At 48.8% G+C, this 24548-nt stretch overlaps 2 protein-coding genes across 3 annotated transcripts in view; one reads left to right on the forward strand and one right to left on the reverse strand.

The window, feature by feature from the left end:
• PEBP1 (phosphatidylethanolamine binding protein 1) lies at window positions 1-5303 on the forward strand. The gene is made up of 4 exons (XM_073312571.1): window positions 1-210; window positions 1560-1669; window positions 2253-2353; window positions 3969-5303. The coding sequence occupies exons 1-4, from the start codon at window positions 73-75 to the stop codon at window positions 4184-4186; spliced, it is 567 nt and encodes a 188-aa protein (XP_073168672.1). The 5' UTR covers window positions 1-72; the 3' UTR covers window positions 4187-5303.
• A 3737-nt stretch (window positions 5304-9040) lies between these two features.
• Window positions 9041-24548, reverse strand: part of TAOK3 (TAO kinase 3) — a 142831-nt gene continuing 127323 nt past the window's right edge. For both annotated transcript variants that reach the window (XM_073312562.1, XM_073312563.1), the window contains exons 15-21: window positions 22081-22317; window positions 21370-21498; window positions 18888-19091; window positions 14449-14688; window positions 12709-12921; window positions 11056-11238; window positions 9041-10257 (exon numbers count right to left, since the gene is read on the reverse strand). In XM_073312562.1, coding sequence (XP_073168663.1) covers window positions 10096-10257; window positions 11056-11238; window positions 12709-12921; window positions 14449-14688; window positions 18888-19091; window positions 21370-21498; window positions 22081-22317 — 1368 coding nt within the window. In that variant the 3' untranslated portion in view covers window positions 9041-10095. The remainder of the gene's footprint in view (window positions 10258-11055; window positions 11239-12708; window positions 12922-14448; window positions 14689-18887; window positions 19092-21369; window positions 21499-22080; window positions 22318-24548) is intronic.

Below are 24548 nucleotides of genomic sequence, written 5' to 3' on the forward strand. Positions count from 1 at the left end.
CCTCAAAGGGGTGCCGCTGGCGCGCGCCCGCCACCAGGCCCGGAGCTCGCGCAGCCGCCGGCGGGACCGAGGATGGCGCTGGGGCCGGGGCCGTGGGACGGGCCGCTGAGCCTGGGCGAGGTGGAGCAGCGGCCGGCGCAGCCCCTGCGCGTGCGGTACGGGGCGGCGGCGGCGATAGACGAGCTGGGCCAAGTGCTGACCCCCACCCAGGTAGGGCCGGGCTCGAGCCGGGCGGCCCGGGGAGCCGGTCGCGGCAGGGCGGCCCCCGCCTCCGGGGCGCGGAGCAGAGAGGGGCCGAGCGGCCCGCGCCGGGAGCGGGGCCGTGACGCGCTGGAGGCCGGGCCGGGCCGTGACGCGCGGGGGGGGCGGCTCCGCGGCGGTGGAACGGGGCAGGCCGCTGCCTGCGGCCGGGGGAGGTCACGGCCCCGGCCGGGGCCGCGGATCTCCCCAGAACCCGCCGAGGGGCGCTGCCGTGGCCCCCCGGGGCGGGGCCGAGCCCGGCTGCAGGCTGGAGCGGGGGCCGAGCCGGAGGGCGGCGCTCGGAGGGGAGGCTCCTTGCAGGGGTGGCGCGGCGGGGGCGCTTGCCCGGGGGGAGCGGTGTGGGCCGGCCGAGGGGCTCGATCCCCTTATCCCGGCCAGCAAAGCGCGCGTGTGTGTGTGTGGGGGGGGGGGTGAGTCCCAGCTCTTAGGTCTGCTCCCCGGGACTCCTGCTCGATGAGGGCCAAACAGAAACGATCTGCTTGGCCTTCTGACCCACGTGGGAGCCTCTGGCGTCCGCTGATCCTGGACTTGCCTGGGTGCTGGCTTCCGGCAGGCTACGTCCATTGATCGCAGTAGTTCCTCCTGACCTGCACCGGCATGAGCGCAAAATGCAGGCCCGTTATGCTCCAGGGGGTTGCGGCAATGCCTGTGTTGCTCCAGCACCACCCCCCATTACTAGGAAATGGCGTAGGTAAGAGGAGGGTGCTGCGGTGTTGGGTTGGAACCCTCCTGGGCTGTATACCAACAGCAGTGCACAGCGGGTATCCGTTTCTCAACAGGGTGGAAAATTCCACCACGCCAGGGAGTGTTTCTACTGTCCAAGTACAAGGTAAGGAGCAGATGCGTTCCATAACTGAGTCAAGGACTCCAGCCTTGATCCTTTGTAGCATGCATCTGCCAGTTACGCTTCACTGCGCCCAGATGACAGAAACAGAGGTGCCTCATTCTTAGAGTTTCTGTGTTTTGCATTCAAGTTCTTGGCACTACCAGGGAGGTGCAGTTTTTGGGTGCCAAATGCCGCAGTTTGTGGGGGTTGTTTTTATTCAAACACATTCTAAGTGGAAGAAAAAACATTCAGCTCATTAAAATCCTTCATTTTTAGGTGGAATCTACAAGCAGTCTCCCTTCTGGTGTAATGAAAACGGGTCTATGTAATAACATTAGCGTGATGTGTCAGTTGCATGCCCAATGTAACTTATGGCTTACAGCACTTGGGGAGGGGGTGATGGATTCTCTACGGGGATATGACTATTTTTCCCTTCTTGTTTAATGAATGGCATACCACTTAATCATTATAGGTTCAGAACTGCCCAACCAGCATTGAGTGGGATGGCTGTGATCCACAGAAACTCTACACCTTGGTTCTCACTGACCCAGATGCTCCAAGCAGGAAGGATCCAAAGTTCAGGTAATAGAGCAGGAGAATTTTGGAAGTTTCCCTCTCTTGTCTGCCATAAATGTCAATAGCCTGACCACCGAACTATTGAACTTTCATGCTGCCTCTTTCAGCTGAAAATTTCTGCTGCACCAATCAAGTTGAGAAGGGTGATGTAAATTGCTAGAGGCCTGGCAGTCAGCCTATATAGCAAAGCCTGCAACAGAACCCAAAGCTCCTGGTCCTGAATGTTAGGCAGTAACCATCCTTCCCCCACCCAGACATCCAAGGATGGGAAACATGCCCCCTGACAATGAATGCTCAGAGCTTTGTGGTGAGCGGAGAGCACCTACCTCTGCCCTGCTGGCTTCTTAGCTTCATCTGAACAGTTCCGGTCAATGATATTCATGTGAAACTGCATCCTTGTGTGTGTATGTGGTGCAAACTTGGCAGGGACAGCAAAAGCCTGTGATGTTCCACCAGGAGAGGGAGTGAGTGGGGAAATACTCTGCTTCTAATAGCCATCTTTCTGGCTGTCCATTTAATTCACTTGGCAGGTTCAGTAATCCGTAGAGACTGTTAATTGGTTCTAACTTGGGCATGTTCTTCCTCTTAGGGAATGGCATCACTTCTTGGTTGTCAACATGAAAGGAAATGACATCAGCAGTGGGTGTGTCCTTTCTGATTATGTTGGTTCTGGGCCACCCAAAGGGACAGGTTAGTAAGTGGTAGCCCCCACATATCACTCTGGTCCTGCATGGGCTAATGCAGGACTCCTTGCTACAGTGAATACTACAGTACTCAGACTCGACTGACGAATCCATGCTGTGAATGAGTAGATTGTAATGTAGAGGAACCCAAGCAGGAGCATGCAGGGAGCTGTAATGTACAGAGAGAAGGAAGTCGCCATCTTGGTGGGCAAAGAAATGAGGATTTGTGTGTACACCTCCTGCACCAGGAGTGCAGAGCAAACTGCTGTCTAAGCAGCAATGTGGATAGCATGGCCAAGCACTGTCCATCTGCCTCTAGTATATTTCCACCATGCAGGGGAAGTGAATGACTAGCATATTGCCTGCATCAGGGGCTGGAGGGAATGTTGCTGAATTGATATCTGGGTGGTTCCCAGATGAGAACTGAGTTCAAATGTGACCCTGAAGGCTATTCAGACATAGCTGGTGCATTTTGTTCATGTATTAAATCTTCTTTCCTGTAAGTAAAGAAGCTGTTTACCTGAGAGATGATACCAGCTGCTGGACATCTCTTCTCCTGCGTAAACATAGTGGACAAGTTGAACTTAGTGCTTGTCTGGGAGTCTAAGCTCTGACATCACTTAGAGCAGGTGTTAGGCCCAGGAGACTAAAACAGTTCTGTATGTGGGAGTTGGTGCAATCTGCATAAAAAATGAATCTGCTACTGCTGAAGAACTGTTTGCAGTGTGTGTGCTCAGTATATGCCAACATCTCAGCTTTCAAACCCTACAGATCTGTATTAGCCACTCCTCACACCTGGGGGGAAAAATGGAAATATGGTGACAATTTCAGTTGTAAAGGTTCATGGCAGATATTTACCTGCCCAAGGCGTGAGCTGGAACTGTCCATACACTTCATAAACAGACAGCTGATGATGACCCCTCATTCTGGCAGGTCACACACGGCCATGCTTGGCAATTCCCCAAAGTCAGTACGTTCTGTGGGAATTGTTTTGCTGCTCTTCTGGATGCTGAACATGCGTTCTTAAAGACTTGCTTGGAGTGTGCCAGAAAAATACAAATTATTCTGCTGTCCTAGACCTAAGATCTATGCAAAACACGTGCTTCTGCCTTCAGCCGCAGTCTATTAAAGTGGACAATACTACTGAAAGTGATTGATAGGATGGTGCCATTGAGTCCATTATATCTCACAGGTCCTTCCCTTAAAACACTTGTCCAAAAGGCCTCAAACTCATCCTTAACCCTTATGCAACAAGATGGCTAAAAAGCCAAACCCTGGAACCAATGAAAGTTCCATCTGTACTGTAAGATGTCTGCCCTAGAGCTCCTGTCTGTGTACAATGCCTGGCACGCTTATCTAATGTCTACACCTGGTGCTATGTCCGCACATTCCTTGTATACTTGACTCATGACAGCCTCCTTGATGTAGGATAGCAGAATGGTTTCTTTATACGCAATAACAACGTATGGATAACATATGGATCAGACCCTTGTATAGGGGTGTGTATGATCACAAGCTTATGTACCATAGTGCTTTCCTTGAAAACAAATACAGATTTTCTTTCTTCTATTTAACATAGTGTGTCTGTGTCTCTCTCTCTCTCTCTCCCACCCAATCTGCAGGACTTCACCGGTACGTGTGGCTGGTCTACGAACAGCCGCAGCCACTGAACTGCAACGAACCCATCCTCACAAACCGATCTGGTGACAAACGTGGGAAGTTCCAAGTGGCATCTTTCCGCAAAAAGTACAAGCTGGGAAACCCAGTGGCTGGCACGTGCTATCAGGCAGAGTGGGATAGCTATGTGCCCAAACTTTACGAGCAGCTGTCTGGGAAGTAGTGGGGAGGGGCAACCCTTAAGCCTCTCATCCTTGTTCCTACATCCCCAAATCCCATCACTTAGAACAAAACTAGCTTTGAGCGAGATGGATCGGTCTTTTGGGAGACAAAGTTTGGGCAAAAGTAAGTGTTTGGAGAAGAGCAATTTCTACCACTGTCCCTGCTGCTCCTTTCCTCTTACCCAGCTCTATGCTGCCTCTGCAAACAGTTACTGGGTGGAACCAGAGCCCCTTACCCAGTGTACAGCTGTGACCTGAGCCTGCTTCAGTATTAATGTAGTTTTTGCATAGGTGGGGGGGGGTCCTGCCCAATCACCAATGCAGACCACAGTGTTGCTAGTAGCAAGTGGTCCCTACCCAGACAGGGTAAGGGGAAAATGTACCATTTATTGTGCCCATTTCTGCAGAAACCATTGCTGCCTAAAGAGCACTAGTACAATCCAGAAATCTGCTAAGGTGAAATGCTGAGAGCTGCTTACACCTCCTGGGCCATCTTGAAAAGCCTGTCTCTTTGAAACTCTTTGGGGGGGGGGAGAATATGGCTTCTGTTTCTCTTCCCTCATGGTAAGAATGAGCTGAGGTTCCTGGAGATGAGCTAATCCCCAAGAACCCCCCTTGCATGTGTTCCCACCTGCCCTTGCAATCTTAGGTCAAACCTCACAATTAGTCTGGAAAGAGAAAGATTTGACTTACAGTAGCAAACAGATTAAAACACTCGGAGCCTGCCTTTATGCAGACATACAAAGTAGTGGGGAAAGACAGGATTCACTAGTCACTAAAATGTGGTGATAGCAGATTACTATAGGAGGGGGGAATACTGTAGAGACTACCCAAGGACAGCTACTATCCAAAAAGACTTTCAGATGTTCTCTGGAGGTAGCAGTAGGTCAGAGACGCTCTGCGGAGCGGCTCGGTTCCACACCAGTATGTCAGGTGACTGCTGTACCCTTTAATTTGATTTAACTATATACTGGAATGGGGGAAAAAACTTGACCCTGGAAGCTTCTGTTGAACCAGAAAATTAATTTAGCTGATATTGTTTGTGCAAGTCATTGTTGTGCACTATTTGCTGTTTGCTTTTAGTTCCATTAAAAGGACAGAATCACAGGTGGACTTGAACATGGTTTTGTTCCCTTTCTGGAAAAAGCTTTGGCCTCAGTGGCTAATAAACTGCCTTTAGACTCTCTCTAGGTGGCTTCAGATCACCTTTGTTAAACTCCTTGGGGGGAGAGCTGAATGCATGCTCCAGGAGAGGGGAGGCTTGGAAGAGTATCCTTTCTTTCCAATGTGTACAGGGGAAGGGGGTGGTGGGCAGGGCCCAGGGGGCACCTGGAGCTCAAGGTGAGCTGTGTGTTTGGGGGTAACAGAAAACATGCTTAAACCCAAGGGACACTGCCTCTCTGCACAGGGGAAGTACTGGCTCTTCCTTACAGGGTGTGAAGGTGCAGCCTCTTGGTTAAAATTAAAAGGACTTGTGGCACCTTAGCAACTAGCCAATTTATTTGAGCATAAGCTTTTGTGAGCTACAGCATCCGATGAAGTGAGCTTATGCTCAAATAAATTGGCTAGTCTCTAAGGTGGCACAAGTCTGCCTTTTCTTTTTGCAAATACAGACTAATAGAGCTGTTACTCTGAAACTTGTTTAAAATTGCAACCCTTCAGTTAAGCTAGTGTTTCAACCACTTCACAGAGCTGTAAAGGGCTAGAGGAACATTGTCATAAGTTCAACCCAGCTGTGGAAAGGGGACTTCACTAGCTTGGCTGTCATTCCTGAAGGCAGCTAGTGCTATGTTGTACATTCACAGTGCTGTGACAGAACACCATGAGCCAGGGAAATGTTTTGCTTGATGCTGATGAGTGCAAGAGCTGGGTGGCCTCCCAGCAACAAGCTGTGTCTCTATCAGAAGTTACGTTCATGTCCCTTAGTGTTTTAGGAGTAATGCAGGTTAAACTTCCTTGAGGGGGCAGGGACCCTAATGTCATCTCTCCTCCAGACCAAGAGTAAGCTGGGGCGGGGGGGGGGGGGGAGGTGTCAGAGAAACAGGCCTGCCCCAGGCACTGAAATACCCCAAGCTGAGGTACCAGCCTGACAAATGCTTAGAATGCAATCCAAATCCTGGAGCAGCAGAAATCCTGAGAGAAAATGGGGGCAGGGCTACTGATCTAGCCCTCTTTGCTGTCGCACAATTCCCCTTAACTAGAAACTTGAGACTGGCTCCAAGACCTTGCTGAGCAAACACAGCCTGAATGGGAATTGAGCCTGTCGCTGTCCCTGCCCTGTGAAGCAATCTCTCTCAAAGCAAGAGGGGTTGTTCCACTGTTCACATCCATTCTCCGATTTGCTTATCAGCAGAGGGAACCCACATTATGGCGGTAGGAGTTCCTTGTACACCTAAGCAGCTTTGCTCTAGCATTAGTACCCATGGCAACTGCAGGGGCTAAGTTTGTTTAGGGCACAACTAAGGTTTTGCCACAGAAATGCCACAAGGGGCTAGGAAATGAAACATTTCTCTGATGGCATTTTTCACCCTGGAATAGTGTCTACTACAGCACTGGATGCTATCAGAAGAAAGCTTAGTGCAGCTGAGAGGAGGACCACACCACCACAAAGAGCAGAAATGTCACTTTAAGCAGTAAGCGTTTACTGTTTTTCCCCTCAAGTTGTTGCTCAAAAAGTGGGAAGGTCTATACACTGAGAATTAAACCGTTGGCTAAGAAAGACCTCATTTTAGGCAAAGGTCAAACAAACACCCTTGTTCTTTGGATGGCACCCTCACCTTTAGTGCTTTGAATCAGGACAAACGTGAGCTATGCAAGCAGCCAGCTTGACTGTAGGGAGTATCATGGCACATGATCACTCCTGCTATCTGCTGGAAGGAGGACTTGCACATGCTGCGGGCACTAACCTGTCTGGCAGCAACAAAAGCAACTTGAGTCTGTGCTGCTGGGGTTGTTCCTTTTCCCCATCTTGGGTCTAGATTTATAAGCAATGGCCCTGAGGGTTTTTCAGCCACTATATGCACAAGCAGGTGCTACTCAAGCCCAGGGCCCAGCTCATTGTGAGGCTCCATCCTGCTCCAGCAGCACCAGTCCTGCTCCAGCAATGTACTCCAGTACCCATTTGATGTCTTTCCCTGAAACAATTACAAATCCCCAATTGTTGGCAGAAGCTTCAGTTCACCCCCTACCCACTTATACCTTAGGCCAGTGCTATTCTTTGAAGGCATTGCCAGTTTGCAAGAGAGCACGTTCATTTCCCCAGTGCTTTGATGATGGCACGAAGGCTGTGAAACTTCTGAGCAGGGGCACGTTCTGGGGCAGGTGCTGTAGAAATGCACATCTGGTCCAGACAAACACACGTGAATCCAAAATTAAAGGGTAAGGTTCCAGACAAAGCAGCTGGCTTTATACTACCCCCCATGCGCTTCACAAAAGTGGGGCTGTAAAAGCCATGCTCAAAGCACTAACTGTAGAAAAACATGGGACACGTCAGCACTGTGTTACAATTTCACTTGCGAGCAGAGGGGCTGTTCCACCAGCCGTTAACGGAGTCTCCAACAACCCCCAGGAGATATAAATGTAAAGCACTTACAGGGACTGATCAGTGGAAAACAAAATGCCTGTGTATGCATTTTGGGCCAGACCCTCAGCTGATATTAACAAGCATGGCTCTATCAGGGATGCTCATTAACAGCAGATGAAGATCTCCACCTTTGAGTCTTAACACAGGTGGACAATTCATTCCAAGGCTGCAAACTTGGTCTCTGCTAAAATTTTCTGAGGTATGCATTGCTGCTATTTTTTCTCCCTCCCTCATTATAAATGCAAGGGGTACCTGTGGAGATGGTAAGGGCAACAGTTTATATGTATATTATCATGGTGTGCTGCTGGTTGCAATATCCATAATAAAAACTGTTCCCTTTCAGGCCAAAAACTAAGCACCCCCCTCCTGAATGCCCAGGGAAAGTGAGTGAAGATAGGGCAGCAGAGTGGAGATACGTGAGCCCGGACAGGTCTGAACAGCAGTGAAGGACTACACAAGTATTAGCTCGGTTTCCCCCAAGCGGGAACTAAAGATGAAAAAGGGGGGAAACAAAATAGCAATACAATGGCCAGAAAAAGTCAACAATGGTAACTGTGCCAGGGCATGGCCAAGAGAGATAGGGCAGGAGGGTGCCGCCTAGGAAGGGAGGCTGGGCCATTCATCTACTGCATTGTAGATTCCAAAAAAACATGGCAAACTCTCTCAGTCCCTCAAATCCACCCTAAGGCAGCAGCAGGCTGAAAAATGGTGGAGACATCATAGTCAGCCATGCTTGTGGGGGGCAAAGTCATGGAAAGAAACGTGGGGTGTATGCAGATGGGTTCATATGATCAATGCCGTGGAGAGAGAACTGCCCATCTCCATGTACTGCCAGAGAGTCTGGGCTGAGCGTGCACCATCCATTCCAGCCGCCGCACAAGCGGCCAAGCAGGTTCCTTTGAGAGAAATTGCTCTGAGGCTTCAAATGTGCCCAGTGGAAGGACGGCATGAGCCCGAGATGAAAGCACGCAGGCCTGGTTCCGCTCGCAGCTTGGAAGGAAGAGGCGGGGTGAGGCTGGTAGCGGATAACTACGCTGCGGGCGAGAGCCGCTCGTTCCGCGACAATGAGACAGCGAGGCGGGGTGATGAACACTTTTATTTACAAATATAATTAAAAGCTCTGACAGTTCCTCATGCTCTTCCTTGGAAGCTGAAAAATGGTTTTTTGTTGTTTTTGTTTTTTTAAAGTGCATGCAAAAGAAGGTAAAGCGTTTTTTTTTTTACTGCTTTTTATTGTAAGAAAATACACAGTTTGAAAGTGTGACTAATGCAGTATTTATGACCGAGATTCTGGGGAGGGAGGTGGGTTTGGGGGGGGGGGACGGACAAAACAGGAAAAGAAAGATCAGGATGATCTGACCAAGAGACAGTGCTGAACTCAACTACTGAACTGGAAAGTCAGGGGTGGGACGGCTGGGGATGGGGAGAGGAAAGGAGTAAAAAAATTCTGATCAGAGAAACAGTTAAAATACAATATGAAAATAAGTAAAAGCTCTCCTTAAATTCCTTCTATACACAAAATACACGATTTGACAAAGCCCAATTTGTGCTACTGGGATCCTGTGGGCTCATTTAAGTGTATTCACATTCTCTGCGACAGCAGAAAATGATTATGATACAATCAAGAATATGCCGAAGGCAGAGGCCAAACCCCTACCTTGCCCGGCATGGTTCTTTTAAAAATCACAAGATCTCTTCACCCCGCCCCCTTCCCTTCCCTCCCCTGCCCCCAAAAAAGTAATAATATGTCACCACTGATATGTACATCACGATTAAGATTTTTTTCTGTAAAATGTATCAAATTTCTCAATCTTTAATAAATTTTTTATTTTTTATTTAATTATTCCTGATGAATAAATACCAAAAAAATAAAAATAAAATAAAATTATGCAGCAGCTAGTTAAGGTAAGGCTGCGGATTTCGTCTCTCTCCCCTTGGGTTTTCATATATAGGGTTGGGGTTTTTTTGTTTTTTTTTGCTTGTACTTTCATTGATTGGTGGTAAAATGAGTGATTGCTCAAAAGCAACAGACATCCACTTTTGTTTGATTAGTTAAAATTGTCTCCAAAGCTTTCACTGAAACATTTGTCATCATTGCACAGAGACATCAATACTGTGACGTACTATGAAAAGAGACTGCCAGGAGCTGTCCCACACTGGCACTTGACGCAGGGGAAGGGGCCCTGACAGAGTAAGAACGTACAGGCACTAGTCCGACACAATGTCAGTAAGAGACAGAAAGAGAGAGAGCACGCCCGTTAACATGGGGAATGTTGGTTTTTTCATAATTTTGTTTGATTTTTTGAAAATGGCAAAAGAAATTTAATCTCATCTATAGTCCTCCTTGGGATAATCTAATGTGACCGAATTCCCAAAGCCCAGTCGCAGACTCTCCATGTCAAACGTTTCAATCTCTCGCTCTTGCTTTTCCAACAGAATCTTTATCCTCTCGCTGCGTTCCTTCTGGAGGGCAGCCAGCTCCTCTTCAATCTGAAACAAGCAGTCAACAACCTCTTCAGCCAGCACCTCAAAGCACCCTGGAGCTTGACCAGCTGCCTGGTGTGCACCACTCTAGGGTGACCCCCCCGCTGGCTGATTTAGGAGCAGCATCTGGTCTCCCATATTGAAGTGGGAAGCCATGATGTGCAAGATGGAAAGGGGGCTTAAGGACAGGAGAATTGCTAGGGATTCTCCTGGTCCTCCACCTTGGATGGCTTTGGCCTCTCTGGAGGCAGACGTACCCACTATCAGAACAGACAATCCAACTGTTGCCTAGGGACCACCTCACCAGAGCAGCTCAAGGCCTAGTTAGGGAGTTTGGTATCCTGGCTCCAGCACCAACCAGTGCCAGATACTTCAAGCCCTCAACTGCACCTAGCTGTTTAATATTACCATGCGGGGTAGTTTTCTTCCTGACTCCAGCTGGTGTTCAGCCCTGAAGCATGACGACTGATTAACCCCAGACCATAAAATTACAAGGGCTAACTGCAGGTGCTATCCTACCTTACCCATGTAAATGAGTGATTCTTTAAGAAATCTTACTAGATTATGTGCCTCAACAAATAGGCAAGGTGTTCCACAGGTGAAGTACATGTGCCAGATAAAGCATTTATTTGTATCCATTTTGAAATCTGCCCAAATTTCCTTCAGCACATCCATTCTATTTAACCCTTCAGTTCCTGGCACTCATTTAACTAGTAACAAGGACAGCTCAGATGTTGCTAGCTCCAAGGAGCGATTCACAAGGGAATGATTCAGATGTTGCCCGTCAGCACAGCTGAAACGTACCTTTTGTTCGAGATGGGCCCTGCGCAGAGACACCCTCTGCTCCAGCTTCTGGAGCTCTCGGTCATGCTGTGCTTCCGTCTGCATCTTGATTTTGCTCTGGTATGCGTTCAGCAGTTCCATCTCCTGCTGGAGCTGCAGCCTCAGGGCTTGGCATTCTGCTTCTTGAGCCTCATCTAGCCGTAGCTGCAAGATCATTCAAAAACAAAACATCAACTCAACCAGTTACTTCCCTGCTTTGGGGCTAGGTGGGCACGGGCTGCTCCTTGCCTAGGCTCACTGATAAGTTTGCACTTAAACACTACCTAAATCCCAGCATCAAAGGTGCTGATGGCTGGTGGCACGCGACGTCTGCGTTAGAAATGTCTGTCTTTCCAGTGGCTTGTGGGAGCAGCCATCAGACTGGAGGTCCCGGTTATACAGACACCCCGGGATTTGTGGGGTTGGGCTGTGTAATGGAAGCGATCCGCTTGCTCACTGGTGGAGGCGTGGTGCTGAAAGCATTATTTTAAAAGCCACTGTTGAGATAGCAGCATTACTGCTAACCCTACCAGCTGGTGAGCAGGAACACTGCTGGCTGGCAAGTGGGGGTCACTGCTGGCTAGAGAACAGGGGCTAGTTGTGTTAACAGCAGCTAGGGAAAGTCAGAGAAATACTCTGTGTCTGGGAGCCCCACATGGACTTTGGGCTTTGTCAATGTCTCAATACCTTGGGAAGCAGAGAAAATGAGGAGATCTACTGGCAGAGACACCCAGGACAAAAGAAGGAGCAAGGCCCAGAATGAGCTGGGAAAAGTTCTTCCATTAAGTGGATCTCCGAATCACTGCATTTCATTATTCACTTTCGGTAACTCAGGACAGTTACTTGTTGCAAGAGGTTTGCAGTGTCTGCCTCAAACACCCCACTCAACATACAGGTGCTGATCGTGCTGAAAGATGGTCAGTGGCTTCTACCGACTCAGTAAGGCAGGTGGCTAAGTACCACACCTGGATGTAAATGGAGTGAGTGTCTCTCTCTGGACACTGAGGACCTAGGATGTGGGCTGAGCAGCTTGGAGGGAGGAACCCTAGCCACATCCATGCCTTGGGAGAAGGCTTTTGTATTCTTTGTTAAAGGCAAATCCCAGGAAAGGGGTGAATTTGACCTTCACAGACTGTGTACATTGTTTGATGAGCAATTTGGGGAAGGTGCCTGCTCTTTCACTGTAAACCTAATACCTGGGCAGCAGAGTGGTGAGGGCAAAGACCATCAGGCAGGAGACATGTGGGGATTTTACTGAGATCAGAAGCAAAACTCGTTTAAGAGTCTTTATTTGCTACTCAATTGACAATGATCCTCACCCTATAAACTACCACAATTTAGCGTGCCAGGAAGACTGAACAGGAGAGGCCCATGACTAGAAAAGCACGGGCCCTTCATGTCAAGCAGGAGGTGCACTGGCAAAGCTGCGTGGGGACCTACAGGTCATGCAGCTTAGGAGCGAGGTGCGCTGGCAAAGATGGAAGGAGAAGCTGTCACAGATGCTGCTCACATTATTGCTGGTTCTATCCCCTCCACTGCACTACGCTAATATTCATGCCCACGGTTCACTGCGGGCATGAATCCTGGCATATCCCATTCACCAAGGAGATCTGAAGCTCTGGACTTTGCACTTACGGCTTGTGAAGCCATCATTTCATTGATGCTCTGCTCGTACTGCTCTGCCAGGATGGCGAGCTTTCTCGTCTGCTCATCTTTCAGACTCTTTAGGATCGTTTTGTGCTCGCTCTTTGGAGTAACTTCCAGCTGGTGATTCTTCAGTGCTTTATACTGCTTCGTCTGCACTTTGCACGTGTCCTGGAACTGCTTCTTGATTTGCATTTCCATGGCCTGCAGAAAAATGGGAGAACATGAAGATGAAGTGAGAGGTTTGGGTACTGAGAGGGCTGACAGGCTGGGCTATGGTACATCCAAAACAAACATATACAGGAAAGTGCCAGCTAGTTATCAGCCAAGACATTACCATGCTCTCCATCATCTTATACCAGGGATCTCAAACTCGAATCACCACAAGGGCCACATGAGGACTAGTACATTGGCCCGAGGTCCACATCACTGACATCCCTCCCCCCAGGCTGCCTCCGGTCCCGCCCCTGCGCACCCCTTCCATGAGTCCCTGCCCCACCTCTTCCCACCCCTTCTCCACCCCCATTCTAACCCCTTCCCCAAAGTCCCTGCCCCAACTCCACCCCCTCCCTGCCCCTATTTCAACCCCTTCCCCAAATACCCACTCCTGCCCCACCTCTTCACCTCCTCCTCTGAGTGCGTGGCTCCCCGCTCCTCCCACATCCCTCCTGGAAAGCGCTAAGTGCCGTCAAACAGCTGTTTGGTGGCAGGAAGTGCCTGGAGGTAGACAGACGAGCAGGAACGCGGCGAGCTGGGGGAGAGGGGGAGGGGAGCTTGGTGGCCCGCATATTTGAGACCCCTGCCGTATACCCACTGTTTTACTTGGGTGACTAGCTGATCCACTAATACAAGCAGTATTCTCTTTCTGAGGGAGAAGAGGCTTCTGACTTTAGGCCTCTGTTCAGACAAGCACGTAAGCACATTATCAACTTTAAGTCGCATGGAAGATAATGGAAATTAAGAGTGTGCTTACATGTTTGGCTGAATAGGGGCCTTAACCAGTAGTATCCACTGGAGGCTAGTCAACCTAGAGCATTTTCTCTCTTTTACAATCACTGCTCCATGGGTCAACTGCCATATTCACTGACTTGCCAAGTGCCTTTGCTCCCCAAATCCTCCCCATCTTTCTATCCCACAAATACCTCCACAACCCATTTCCTGCCCCCACGATACGTCCACTGGAAGACTCTAGGATTTGAAAACATGGAAAGGCGTACGCTCGTCACCCACTGCTCCGAAAAGATGAAAGGAAAAGCTCCAGGAATGGCTCAGCAGGTTTTTAACTGTTCTGTAGCTGCATGAGCAGGATGCAGCCAAGGACCAGCCCCACCCACATTTATTTAGTTTTTTTGCCAACATCAGAAGCAAGGAAACAGGACCAGAACCTTTCACCAATGGATTCAATACCGAGGCTGAAGGAAGGACAGAGCGATAGGAGCAAAATCGCTTGAACGCCTTGTCAGTTGGGAGTATTACTATTGTAATATTACTATTGTAGCTACCTACATCGAAATGGCACTTAAAAAAACAGAACCCGCCTTTCCCCTGGCCCAAGTGCTTACAATGTACACCAGACACAGGAGGCCAGCTCAGGGCTGGGGGCTCCTGGGGGATACCAAGTGTCAGGAGGAGAGGCTGCTTGGTGAAGGATGACGGAGGCTGGCCAGGAGGCAGAGAGCAAAGAGGAGGGGATGGGTGCAAACAGCCGACGAATACGAAGCCCCGCAATACCTTCAGATTTTTTGGCTGCTGCCGGAGTTCCATGAAGTGCTTCCTGTGCAGCTCCCTCTCCCTCCGTTTGTTGTACTCCAGCTGGTTCTCGAGCTCTGTCTGGTGCTGCAGACGGATCAGGTCCATCCGCAGCTTCTGCAGCGTATGCAGCTGCCTGTACTCCAGCTCGCGCGTCGACTCGTCGTGCCGAATCAGCATGGCGTGCTCCATTTCTTTCTGGGTCCGCTTTTTGTTCAATTCCTGCATAAGACACGGTGCAACAGAGGCTAGGGGCTGGAAGGGGCAGTCTCAGAAATAGGCAACATTCATTCTCCCTCGGGTTGCAAATCGCTTCCTGCCCAGACACAGCCGATGTGAGCACGTGGCCAGCCATGATAGGTATGGCCAGTCACCCCATTCATTTCGATGGACGTTCTGGAGAGCTGTATGGGCTGTGGGTCCAGAACAAATATGCTCCTAACCCTCTTTGGTCCCAGTTTGCCCCTAACCCCGACCCTGTCACTTTACCAGGCTACTATCACCAAGCATCCAGCAGATGGCGCTGACGGGCAACATGCTTTCTGCAATACTCCAGAGTGCAGGTACATCAGGGGTGGGCAAACTTTTTGGCCCGAGGGCCACATCGGGGAATGGAAATTGTATAGCAGGACAAAGCACTGGAGTAAAACTTGCATTAATACAAGTGGGAGCAAAATTAGGCTTATGCGGAGAGCTTTTGAAAATCTTACCCATAGGGAACAATCCTGCCCTGGAGAATGGACCAGGTGACCCAGTAGAGCAATAAAAATCAGACATCATAAAATTTAGCTATGTATAGCACCAGCCCTCCATGGCAGGATTCCCTCTGGCCCTGGCACAAACCCACCACCACATGGTCTGGCAAATTTTCTCAGGATATAATCTGTACTAGCAAACTTTTCTGTTTTAACTATACCGGTATTGTTAAGAGCTACAATCCAACAGAGTGAAAGCAGCTCACAGACTCATTGACTTTAAAGCCAGAAGGGACCATCGTGATCATGTAGTCTGACCTCCTGCACATTGCAGGCCACAGAACCTTCCCTACCCACTCCTGTGATAGACCCCTAACCTCTGACTGAGTTACTGAAGTCCTCAAATCTTGATTTAAAGACTTCAAGTTCCAGAAAATCCACCATTTACTCCAGTTTAAACCTGCAAGTGACCTGCGCTCCAGGCTGCAGAGGATGGTGAAAACCCCCCAGGGTCTCAATCAATCTGATCTGGAGGAAAATTTGTTCCCGACCCCAAATATGGTGATCAATCAGACCCAGAGCACGTGGGCGAGACCCACCAGCCAGACACCTGAGAAAGAATCCTCTGTAGTAACTCGGAGCCCTCCCCATCCAGTGGCCCTTGGAGATATTTGCTGCTGGCAGTTGCAGATCGGTGACACCATCATAGGCAGTCCCATCGTACCATCCCCTCCATGAACTGATCAAGCTCAGTCTTGAAGCCAGTTAGGATTTTGCACCTACTGCTCCCCTTGGAAGGTGTTCCAGAACTTAAGCCTAAGTTTGTTGATGGCCAGTTTATATCCATTTGTTCTTGTCAGCATTGGCACTTAACTTAAATAACTCCTCTCCCTTCTGGTATTTATCCCTCTGATGTATTTATGGAGAGCAATCATATCTCCCCACAGCTTTCATTTGGTTAGGCTAAGCAAGCCAAGCTCTTTGAGTCAGCTCCTTAAGTCTTCTCTTGTTAGCTAGGTTCTCCTTTCCTCTGATCATACTAGTAGCCCTTCTCTGCACCTGTTCCAGTTTGAATTAATTTCTTAAACATTGGAGACTAGGACTGCACACAGCATTCCAGATGAGGTCTATGCCAGCATAACTCATTCCAGTTCAAAAAGTGAAATAAGCTATACTGGTGAAACTGTTCACTAGGGCATATATACCACTATAACTACATCAGTAAAAAAAAAAAAAAATCACATCCCTAATGAACACAGGTAAACCAGTCCATAGCACAGACCCGCCTTTGGGGTAGCAACTGTGACAGCTTTAAGCTAGGAATAGAAAAGCAGGTTCAGAGCCATGGTTCATCTCTGGCAGGGAATCAGTACTGCCAAGTATGCAATGCCTACATTTAACTGAACTGCATCTGATGGCCTAGGTCACTAGCCAGACTCTCTGAGATACTGATGCCCTTTCACCCTCTTATCCAAAGGGATCCAGTGGATTTCAAGCACTCAGTACTTCAGGCCCTGGAATCAGAGATGTTGTGTGTCAAAAATCTGCACCTGGAACCCTCGTAAAAGACTCACCAGAAACAAATGGATTGAACCCCTCCCCCAGTTCTGGGCTCTCGTGCCAGCCAGTCCAGAATGAAAGGAGAGGCCCCATTTTACACACATTGCTTTGCCCTTGCCACGGAACAAAAACCGCACTGATCACGGGCGTTCCGTTCAAAGGTCATGGCCAAGCTTTTCAAAAACAAGTCCTGATTTTGGGTGTCCCACAAAGGGGCCTGATTTTCACGAGGGTTTAAGCACTTTCCTTCTGCAGATCAAGCTGTTTTTAAGGCAACTCCCGTGGGACACCCAACAATCAAGGCACCCAAAATTACCAGTCGCTGATGAAAATCCTGGCCTGCATGTGTATCTGTGTAGATACAGATTTATGTCTCTATGTCTCCCAACCTGTGCGTGACAGCCTGACACTTCCTGTTACAAGAACCTGTTTTCAGTTGCTTATAGTCAACCTTTAGCCACCTGGGCTGAAGTGTTCCATGTCTCACCATTCTGCTGCCAGCAAATACTTGTGAAACCCACTGGCAACCTGTCCCGTTCCCCACTAGTGCCAGTCCACAGAGGAGGACAAGCTACTCCTGCTCTCCGTTACTCGATTAGTCAAGCGGCAGAGGTCTGTGCTGTGCATCTGCATGTTCCAACACTGCTGCTGATCCATGTCAAGACGCTGCCACACAATGGAATTTGTTTTTTCAGTTGGCTTTTTGAAAACCCGAGGAAATCTCGCACAAGAAATACTCTGTCACAAGAACATCAGGCTTACAAAGTCAGGCACTCAACAGCTAGGAAATGCTTGTGCAAGCTGAACTCTGCCCACTTGAGCAGCTGCATGATGATACAGTCTTTCATTACATGATGATGTACTATTTTCCATAGGACCCTTCCCTCTTTCAGTGCACAGGATGGACGGTGCTCACTTAAGGAGTTTGTCGTCTTGTTGTTCAGTGCGTGGTCCCAGGCCTTATTTACACCACACTATTCAATCCCTGCTCGGAAGGCAGGATTTTTAATTTCCTCATGGGCTTCTCTACGATGCTCAAATGAGTGCTTCACAAACATCAGCCAACCTTCACAAAACCCCCGTGAGAGAAGGAGCCAGTGCTATTGGTCCCTGCATTTTACAGGAGGGGAACTGAGGCATCCACTAACTTTTGGAGATGTCCAGGACCTGATTTTTCGAAGTGCTTTGCATTATATAGCACTTCCTACGTTCCAAGCACAGCTTCCCTTCATTTCCGTTGCAGCTGTGAGCTCCACACTTCTGCAAATCAGACCCTCGGGTCTCAAGTCAGGCACCCAGAAAATGAGGAACACACAGTTAATGACCACCTATGAAAAGCTGGGTGTAAGTGACCTGTGCCCAGTATCACATAGGAACTCTCTGGCAGAGGCAGGGATAGAATCAACATCCTCCTTTAGCACAGAATACTGATTAATCCCAGAGCAGGTCCAGTCTGTGCACTGAATGAGGCAGTGGTCCTGTGGAATAAATAGTTTTGAATGACATGATCACATACCATCATAATATTGCATACGCATGAGGGGGTTACATTAAGGTTGTACAGGCAATCTTAATAGTGCCATTTCTAACTTTTGAGTGCTTGACTTTGCAGCTTTAATATTCTTTTAATGCTGTCTATGGGAGTAACATCTACTTCTAGCCATTTGACTGTTCATAACAAATCCAACAGAGTCACATGACGCTACCGTGTGTATCACAGACTTCTCCCAGGGATACCCTTAACGAGGCTGGTACACATGGCAGCTGACTCTCTCGGGTCTCCTGCCAGAGAAGCCCAGTGGGGTCACCCAACAAATCCCATGCCAAGGAGACGTCTTCCACCTGAGAGCCTGACGACCAAACTCAGTATCTTCCCTTGGAGCTGCCCGCACCAGGAAGAGGAGCCTTGTTGCCACTACAGCAGTTGCTTACTTGGAACATTAACAGCCAGAACGTTACACGTCTTTTTAGCTCTTTATGCCATTTAGTAATTAGAAACGGGAAAAGCCAGTACCAGGGAACTAGCAAGAGCTGCACGAACCACCAGTCAGCCATACGCCCTAGAACCACTGCTTTACAGCCCTGAACACCACAGCGAAGAACGAACTAATCAAACAGTCCAGCAAGTGAGAGTGAAACAGCGCCAAACGTTAAAGAGTGACGTACCTCCCGAATGTTCTGCTGCTCCATCTCGTGCCTCTTAATCATGGTTTTCCGCCTGAAGAAGCGGCAGTTTTTGTCGTAGTAGAGCCTCTGCTGGCTGAGTAGATGGGCCTCCTCTTCGGCCTGCGTGTGCTGCAGATTCTCTTTGTGTTTGGAGATTCGCTCTTGCTTCTCCTTTTTCGGCGTGCTGTGGTCCTCGTTCATCTCCTGGGCGCGTGTGCGCACACATAAATAATCAAGAAACCAGTCGCTTCTTAGGACCAACCTGCCTATCTAGGTGATGCCCACACGAGCCCTCTGGAGCCAGATGGTAGTGGTACCCTCACATGACTCTGCCCTACCCTTTACCTGCTTAACAACACACTGTACTCCTGTAAGTGCCTTTCAGCCTAGGCAAAGCCCTGGCTGGGATGATTTAGTTGGGGATCGGTCCTGCTTTGAGCAGGGAGTTGGACTAGATGACTTCCTGAGGTCCCTTCCAACCCTGACTTGCTTGGAGGTCCTCCAAGCCTGGCTTGCTTGGAGACCCTTTGGCCGGTTTCTCAAGCACAAATGTATTACAAAGCTCTGCGGAGTATGGCAAGAGTGGAACCCTGGGGTTCACAGGATCCCCCTCTCTAGCTGAACTATTATACACTGACTCCAGGGGGATCAGAAAGAGGAAAACTAAAATTACTGTCAGGGCAAACATCTATGGGGTTATAGAGAGCAATGATAAGAACACAATGTGATGGCATCCAAAGGGATTGCTAAAGAGCACTCCAGGAAGAGAATGGGTAGGACTCCTGGGTTCAATTCCCAGCTCTGCTACTGATTTGTCCTGTGACCCTGGGTAAGTCATTTAACCCTTCTATGTCTTAGTTTCCTCAGCTGCAAAATGAAGATGATATATCTATCTATCCCCTCACCCCCACACACAAGGTTTTTCGTAGCAAGTTTAATAAAGGAAAGGTTTGCAAAGTGCTTTTGATTCCCAACTGCAAGTTGCCATGTAAATGCACATTATGTCATGTACTAAAATAGACTTGCAAGGCAAGCCACAAGAAGAACAGCACAGTTTGGACAGTTAGTGTACTTGCATTAAAGGCTATCTGAGCTGCAGTTTTCAGTGAAACACTTTTTCAAAATACACTTTTTTTTTTTGAAGAGTTTCCACTGATTTAATGGTGTAACACCCCTTGAAAACAGGATATTTGGGGAAGGTTTTCTCTGTTTGAATTTCAACCAAGTGTTACAGCTCAGTGAAGATAGGCTAGATGGGATGGAGACAGGCTAGCCTGCTTGTTCTCAGACACCCCTGAGGGCTGATTAGAGTCACTGTCTGGGCACGGTCCCCCCAAGGAGCGTGATGTGTGTTCAGCTCTGCTAAGAGATGGGGAATAGCAAAACAGTCCTTGTGGCAACACCAGGAACCCAGTCATTTAATGAGCAACATTATAGTGGTGCCAAATGGGCCCCCAGTCCAGGCTGCAGAGCGTGTTGGCCACAGCCTCAAGGGCATCTGGATACAGAATTATACCAGGGGTGTCTCAGGCATTTTTCCTTCCTGGGGGTAGGGACGTAGTTGGTTTATTTTCTGATCAGGAGTAGGCAACTCCCCCTTATACATCAGTCAGTGCCTGGGTGGCTGACATGATGTTGTTTAGCCTTAGCATGCAAGGCGGGACGCGGTTCTGGAGATTCCTTGGGTCAGTCAGCTCATCACAGATAAACCATTGCACCTTAAAGGGCATTAATAAGTTGAGGCTGGAAGCAGGACTATGTCAGGCCAGGCTCTTTGGACAGGGAACACTCCGAGGACAACAGTCCTGCTGGCCGCCTTTGGAGCACTGAGGCAAAAGCCTGCTCATTTCTGCAGACTTCTCCTTGTCTGTATTTTCTTAAGCACACATTCAGCAAAGTACTTAAGTACATGCTCAAGTACTTTGCTGATTCACATCCTGAATGAGGCTCTTCTCCTGCTCCTCCTTTGCTATCCTTTTTCTCCCTGCGCTTTATGCTAACTGGTCCCTTTGACCTGGTGTGGTGCCTGCCTTTATGCATGTGGTTTGGGGTGGGACTGGCGGTATATACAGGCAGGCCATTTATTGGCTTTGATTTTGTATTGGTAATTGTTGGGCACGCTGATGACTGGCAGGTGCCTTATCAATGGTTTAAATAAAGCTGATGGCCACGTGGGTGCTCTGTGATGGATGCCGGTGGGAATTCTCCAGGACCGCTCCTTTTCCCTATGACTTTCAGGGTTAAAGATCCTGCTTTGTGGAGATTCACCTGCCTGTAGTCAGCTGCTGCTACTGAGACTATTAGCAAATCACTCTGGAACACTGCCAGGCTCCCCCAGTTCCTGAAAGCCCGAGGAGTTAGCAATCTGAATTTAGATCGCCGTGCGTAATGGGCATTAAATCACTATGCAGGCCCAAATTTATCAAAAGCAAAGCTTGGACCATACTTGCTCCAAACCTCTTTGAAATGTGGTGGTTCTTACCTCTTTAATTTTTTCCTTGCAAAGCTTGTACTGCTTCTTCTGACTTTCTAAAAAGGTCGCCAAGTCTTTCTTCTGCTGAGCCAAAATCTGTTGCTGGAATTTCTTCTCATCCGCTGCAGTCGCCTTTGCCTGAGAGAGAGAGCATGAGTGAGTGAGCGCACAAAGTCTATCACCGAGCAATCTGTAATTGTGCATTCAGCCACTCAAACCCTGCGGAGCAAGGTCTTAGCCCATCAGTATTCAACCACATGGAAGTTTAATTGTAAAAATTTTACCACCCACATACACATTTAGGAATTTCTTCGTGTTTCCTGTCTCCTCCACCAAAATCGAATGTGAAATTGTTCATTCTCAAGGCTAGGACAGTGCAAACTTCTTTACCCTACCCAATTAACATGTATCATCCCATGACCTAGAACCACCACGTCTAGGGCTATGAGGGCAGTTCAGTCTTCAGGGCCAATTCTGGGAATGCCAGCCATGTTACTAGTCACTGCCAACTGGTGATTGGGGACACCCGTCCATTAGGAACTAGACTGAGATCCAGCTGGTTAGGGTAAAAAGCTACCAAAGCACCCTCAGACAGTAGCCACTTGCAGCTCCCAAAGTACATGTTTTAGATATGGTTGAACAGTCTTTCCCTGGAGATCACTTGCAATACTTTCCTGTTCAGTCTCCTGGCCCAGATAGGTAATTCATTGAATTACTGACCTCCTTCTCCATGATAGCCACTTGCTTCTTGGCCAGCTTCTCCAGCTCAATGGACGAGTTGTTGGCATGGGTCTCCACCTCCTTCTGCAGCTTGAGGCGGTGCTCGTCCATCTCGGCCTTCAACTTGTTCTCCAGGGCGATCAGCTGCTTCTGGTGCTGGCGCCGCATCCGCTTGTAACCTGACATCTGTTCCCGCAACTCGTTCTCCTGCTCATGCTCATGGATCTGTCTTGTAACCTGATGTCATTGAGAAGGAAAAAAGGCATTAGAAGTTCCCTGGGCAGGCAAGTCTTCCCTTCACAGCTACTTACCCGCTAAGCAAACTCCCAGCACCCACACACGGGCTCACCGGGAACGCTGCTCCAAGGTTTTACCGCGGCAGCTACTGTCTAACGTCAAACGGCCCGACACCGAGGAGTCCCACAGACCGGGAACGCCTCTCGCCTCGGGTGCCCAGCCGGATTTTCCCGCATTAGTCAGGGGTTTCAGTGCCCATTCAGTAACGGAAAGTGCCCTGTTCCTTGCAGGAAACGCCCAGCCACTTATGCAGGAGAGGGGCAGGCAGCTCGCTGATCAGGTTAGGGAACCCCAGAGCACTTGGAAACAAAGGCAGCACTAAGACCTACAGAGTCCCTCTTGGGCAGGGTTCATAAAATGGTCATGACATGGGGGGGAGAAACAAAACTCCTTGGCTTCTATCCCTTATTAAATGCTCCTTTCCTAGGAGGAGCTGCCTCATTCCAGGCTCCCTCCCAGAGCTCTGGAGGGGGGCTCACTTTTATAATACCCCCACCCATCCATTCCCTTCCCCTACCTGCAATCTAACCTAGAGTAACACCAGAACAAACCAGGTCAGCACTTTTCATTATTAAATTGCCCCCTTGAACCACTTGAACCACTGCGGGTTCACCTTGAGACTGCTGGCCCACAGCCTCCTTTCACTAAAAGTCATGGTGGAAACCCTGCATCTGGCCATCTACATCTGCATCTTATATGTTACACCTGGTTTCCATCCCATAAGGACTCTCTACCCCTCGATTTTTATCTCCCCCCCAGCGACTGCAATAGCCTTACATTCTTCCTTATGGGTTGTTCCTGAACGATGTTCAAAAAGTGCTTGCCAATGTTATTTTCTGCTTCCAGTGGATTCTATTGACAATCCACACACACAGGCAGATCTCCCTGCTCTCAGGTTCCCATGAGTGGCACACACAGAAAGGAGGCGCTGGGTACAGCACGCTCTTTAAAGAGCGATCCCGCCCATTGGGCCCAGTGTTCCAAACACAAGGGCGCACTGTTCCATAAGCGAACAGTATTAACAAGGTGGATCATACGGTCTAAGCAGATTACAAACACTGTTCAGCTGAAAAACTCACAGGGTGCACATTGATTTCTGTGCTTCAAGTGCAGGCGTGTGAAGGAGAGGTAAGAGCTTCAGTTATGCCCGGAATTTTAAGGAGAAAATACCAGTTGCAATGCTCCCAGTTCAAAGGAGACCGTTGTCACACAGACCACAACCATCTTCATCTTGGTCAAAAGACAGGACCATAGGCTTGCCTAACAAAACCACCATCTCACTCCCTGCTGCTATTCACAGGTAGTGGCTAGGGGCGAACGCTGGGCCTGGCATGAATGGCACAAGGGCTACAGTCTCTGATCCCTGCAGCAGGCTTGCACTCCACACTCGCTCCACAGATGGAGCAAGAAGCAAATGGTGCTCAGACCTTTAACGGAGACTACAGAAACTGTACAAAACCACCCTTATTCTCATGCACAATGGCAACTTTCTCTGCAGTTTGGGGGACCCCAGGCTCTGTGGGTAGCTAAGCAGTGACCACAGCATCCACAGAGGGAGAAGTGGAAGGCACTGCATCATCACAGCTGCTAGAAGGTGTTAAGAAGCAACAGCTGAGCACTGACTTAGGATGGGTGTATCATGGGCCATTGGATGGCTTGTATTTTAACAGATGCTTTTGGTTATTAAACACTCATTGGCCAGTCCAGCATTTTAAGACAACTAGCTGGCAAGAAGCAGCAATCAACAAAACCATCTAAAGCAATAAAACGGCACAAGTTTGACAAGACAGCTGAGATGCCATTGGGAACAACAGTATTGGCTCTGTAGAGTGAAATCATGGTGGCTGCGTGCTCAAATTCATCCCAGTCAAACCATCTACCGGGGCTGTAGAGTTTTGTTCTGCAGTGGGATATGAAAAGCAGCTCTGGATGGAGGATAGGAAGAGTGCTGAAAGGCCGTTACCCTGTTGTGGACTGAGAACAGCTAGCAGTATGGAATAATGAACCATCAGTAAAACTGGAGTCAAAGGCCCAGAATAACTGTTGATAAGAACAATGGAATTTATGGCACAAAATGGGCAACCTCTACCAATGCAGGAAAAAAAAAAAAAAGAAACATGCAGTTAATTCAGAAGAATGTATCCACCTAGACCATCCATTTTCTGTCTAAA

The sequence above is a fragment of the Lepidochelys kempii genome, chromosome 15 (genome assembly GCF_965140265.1).
Source record: "Lepidochelys kempii isolate rLepKem1 chromosome 15, rLepKem1.hap2, whole genome shotgun sequence".
Lineage (NCBI taxonomy): Eukaryota > Metazoa > Chordata > Testudines > Cheloniidae > Lepidochelys > Lepidochelys kempii.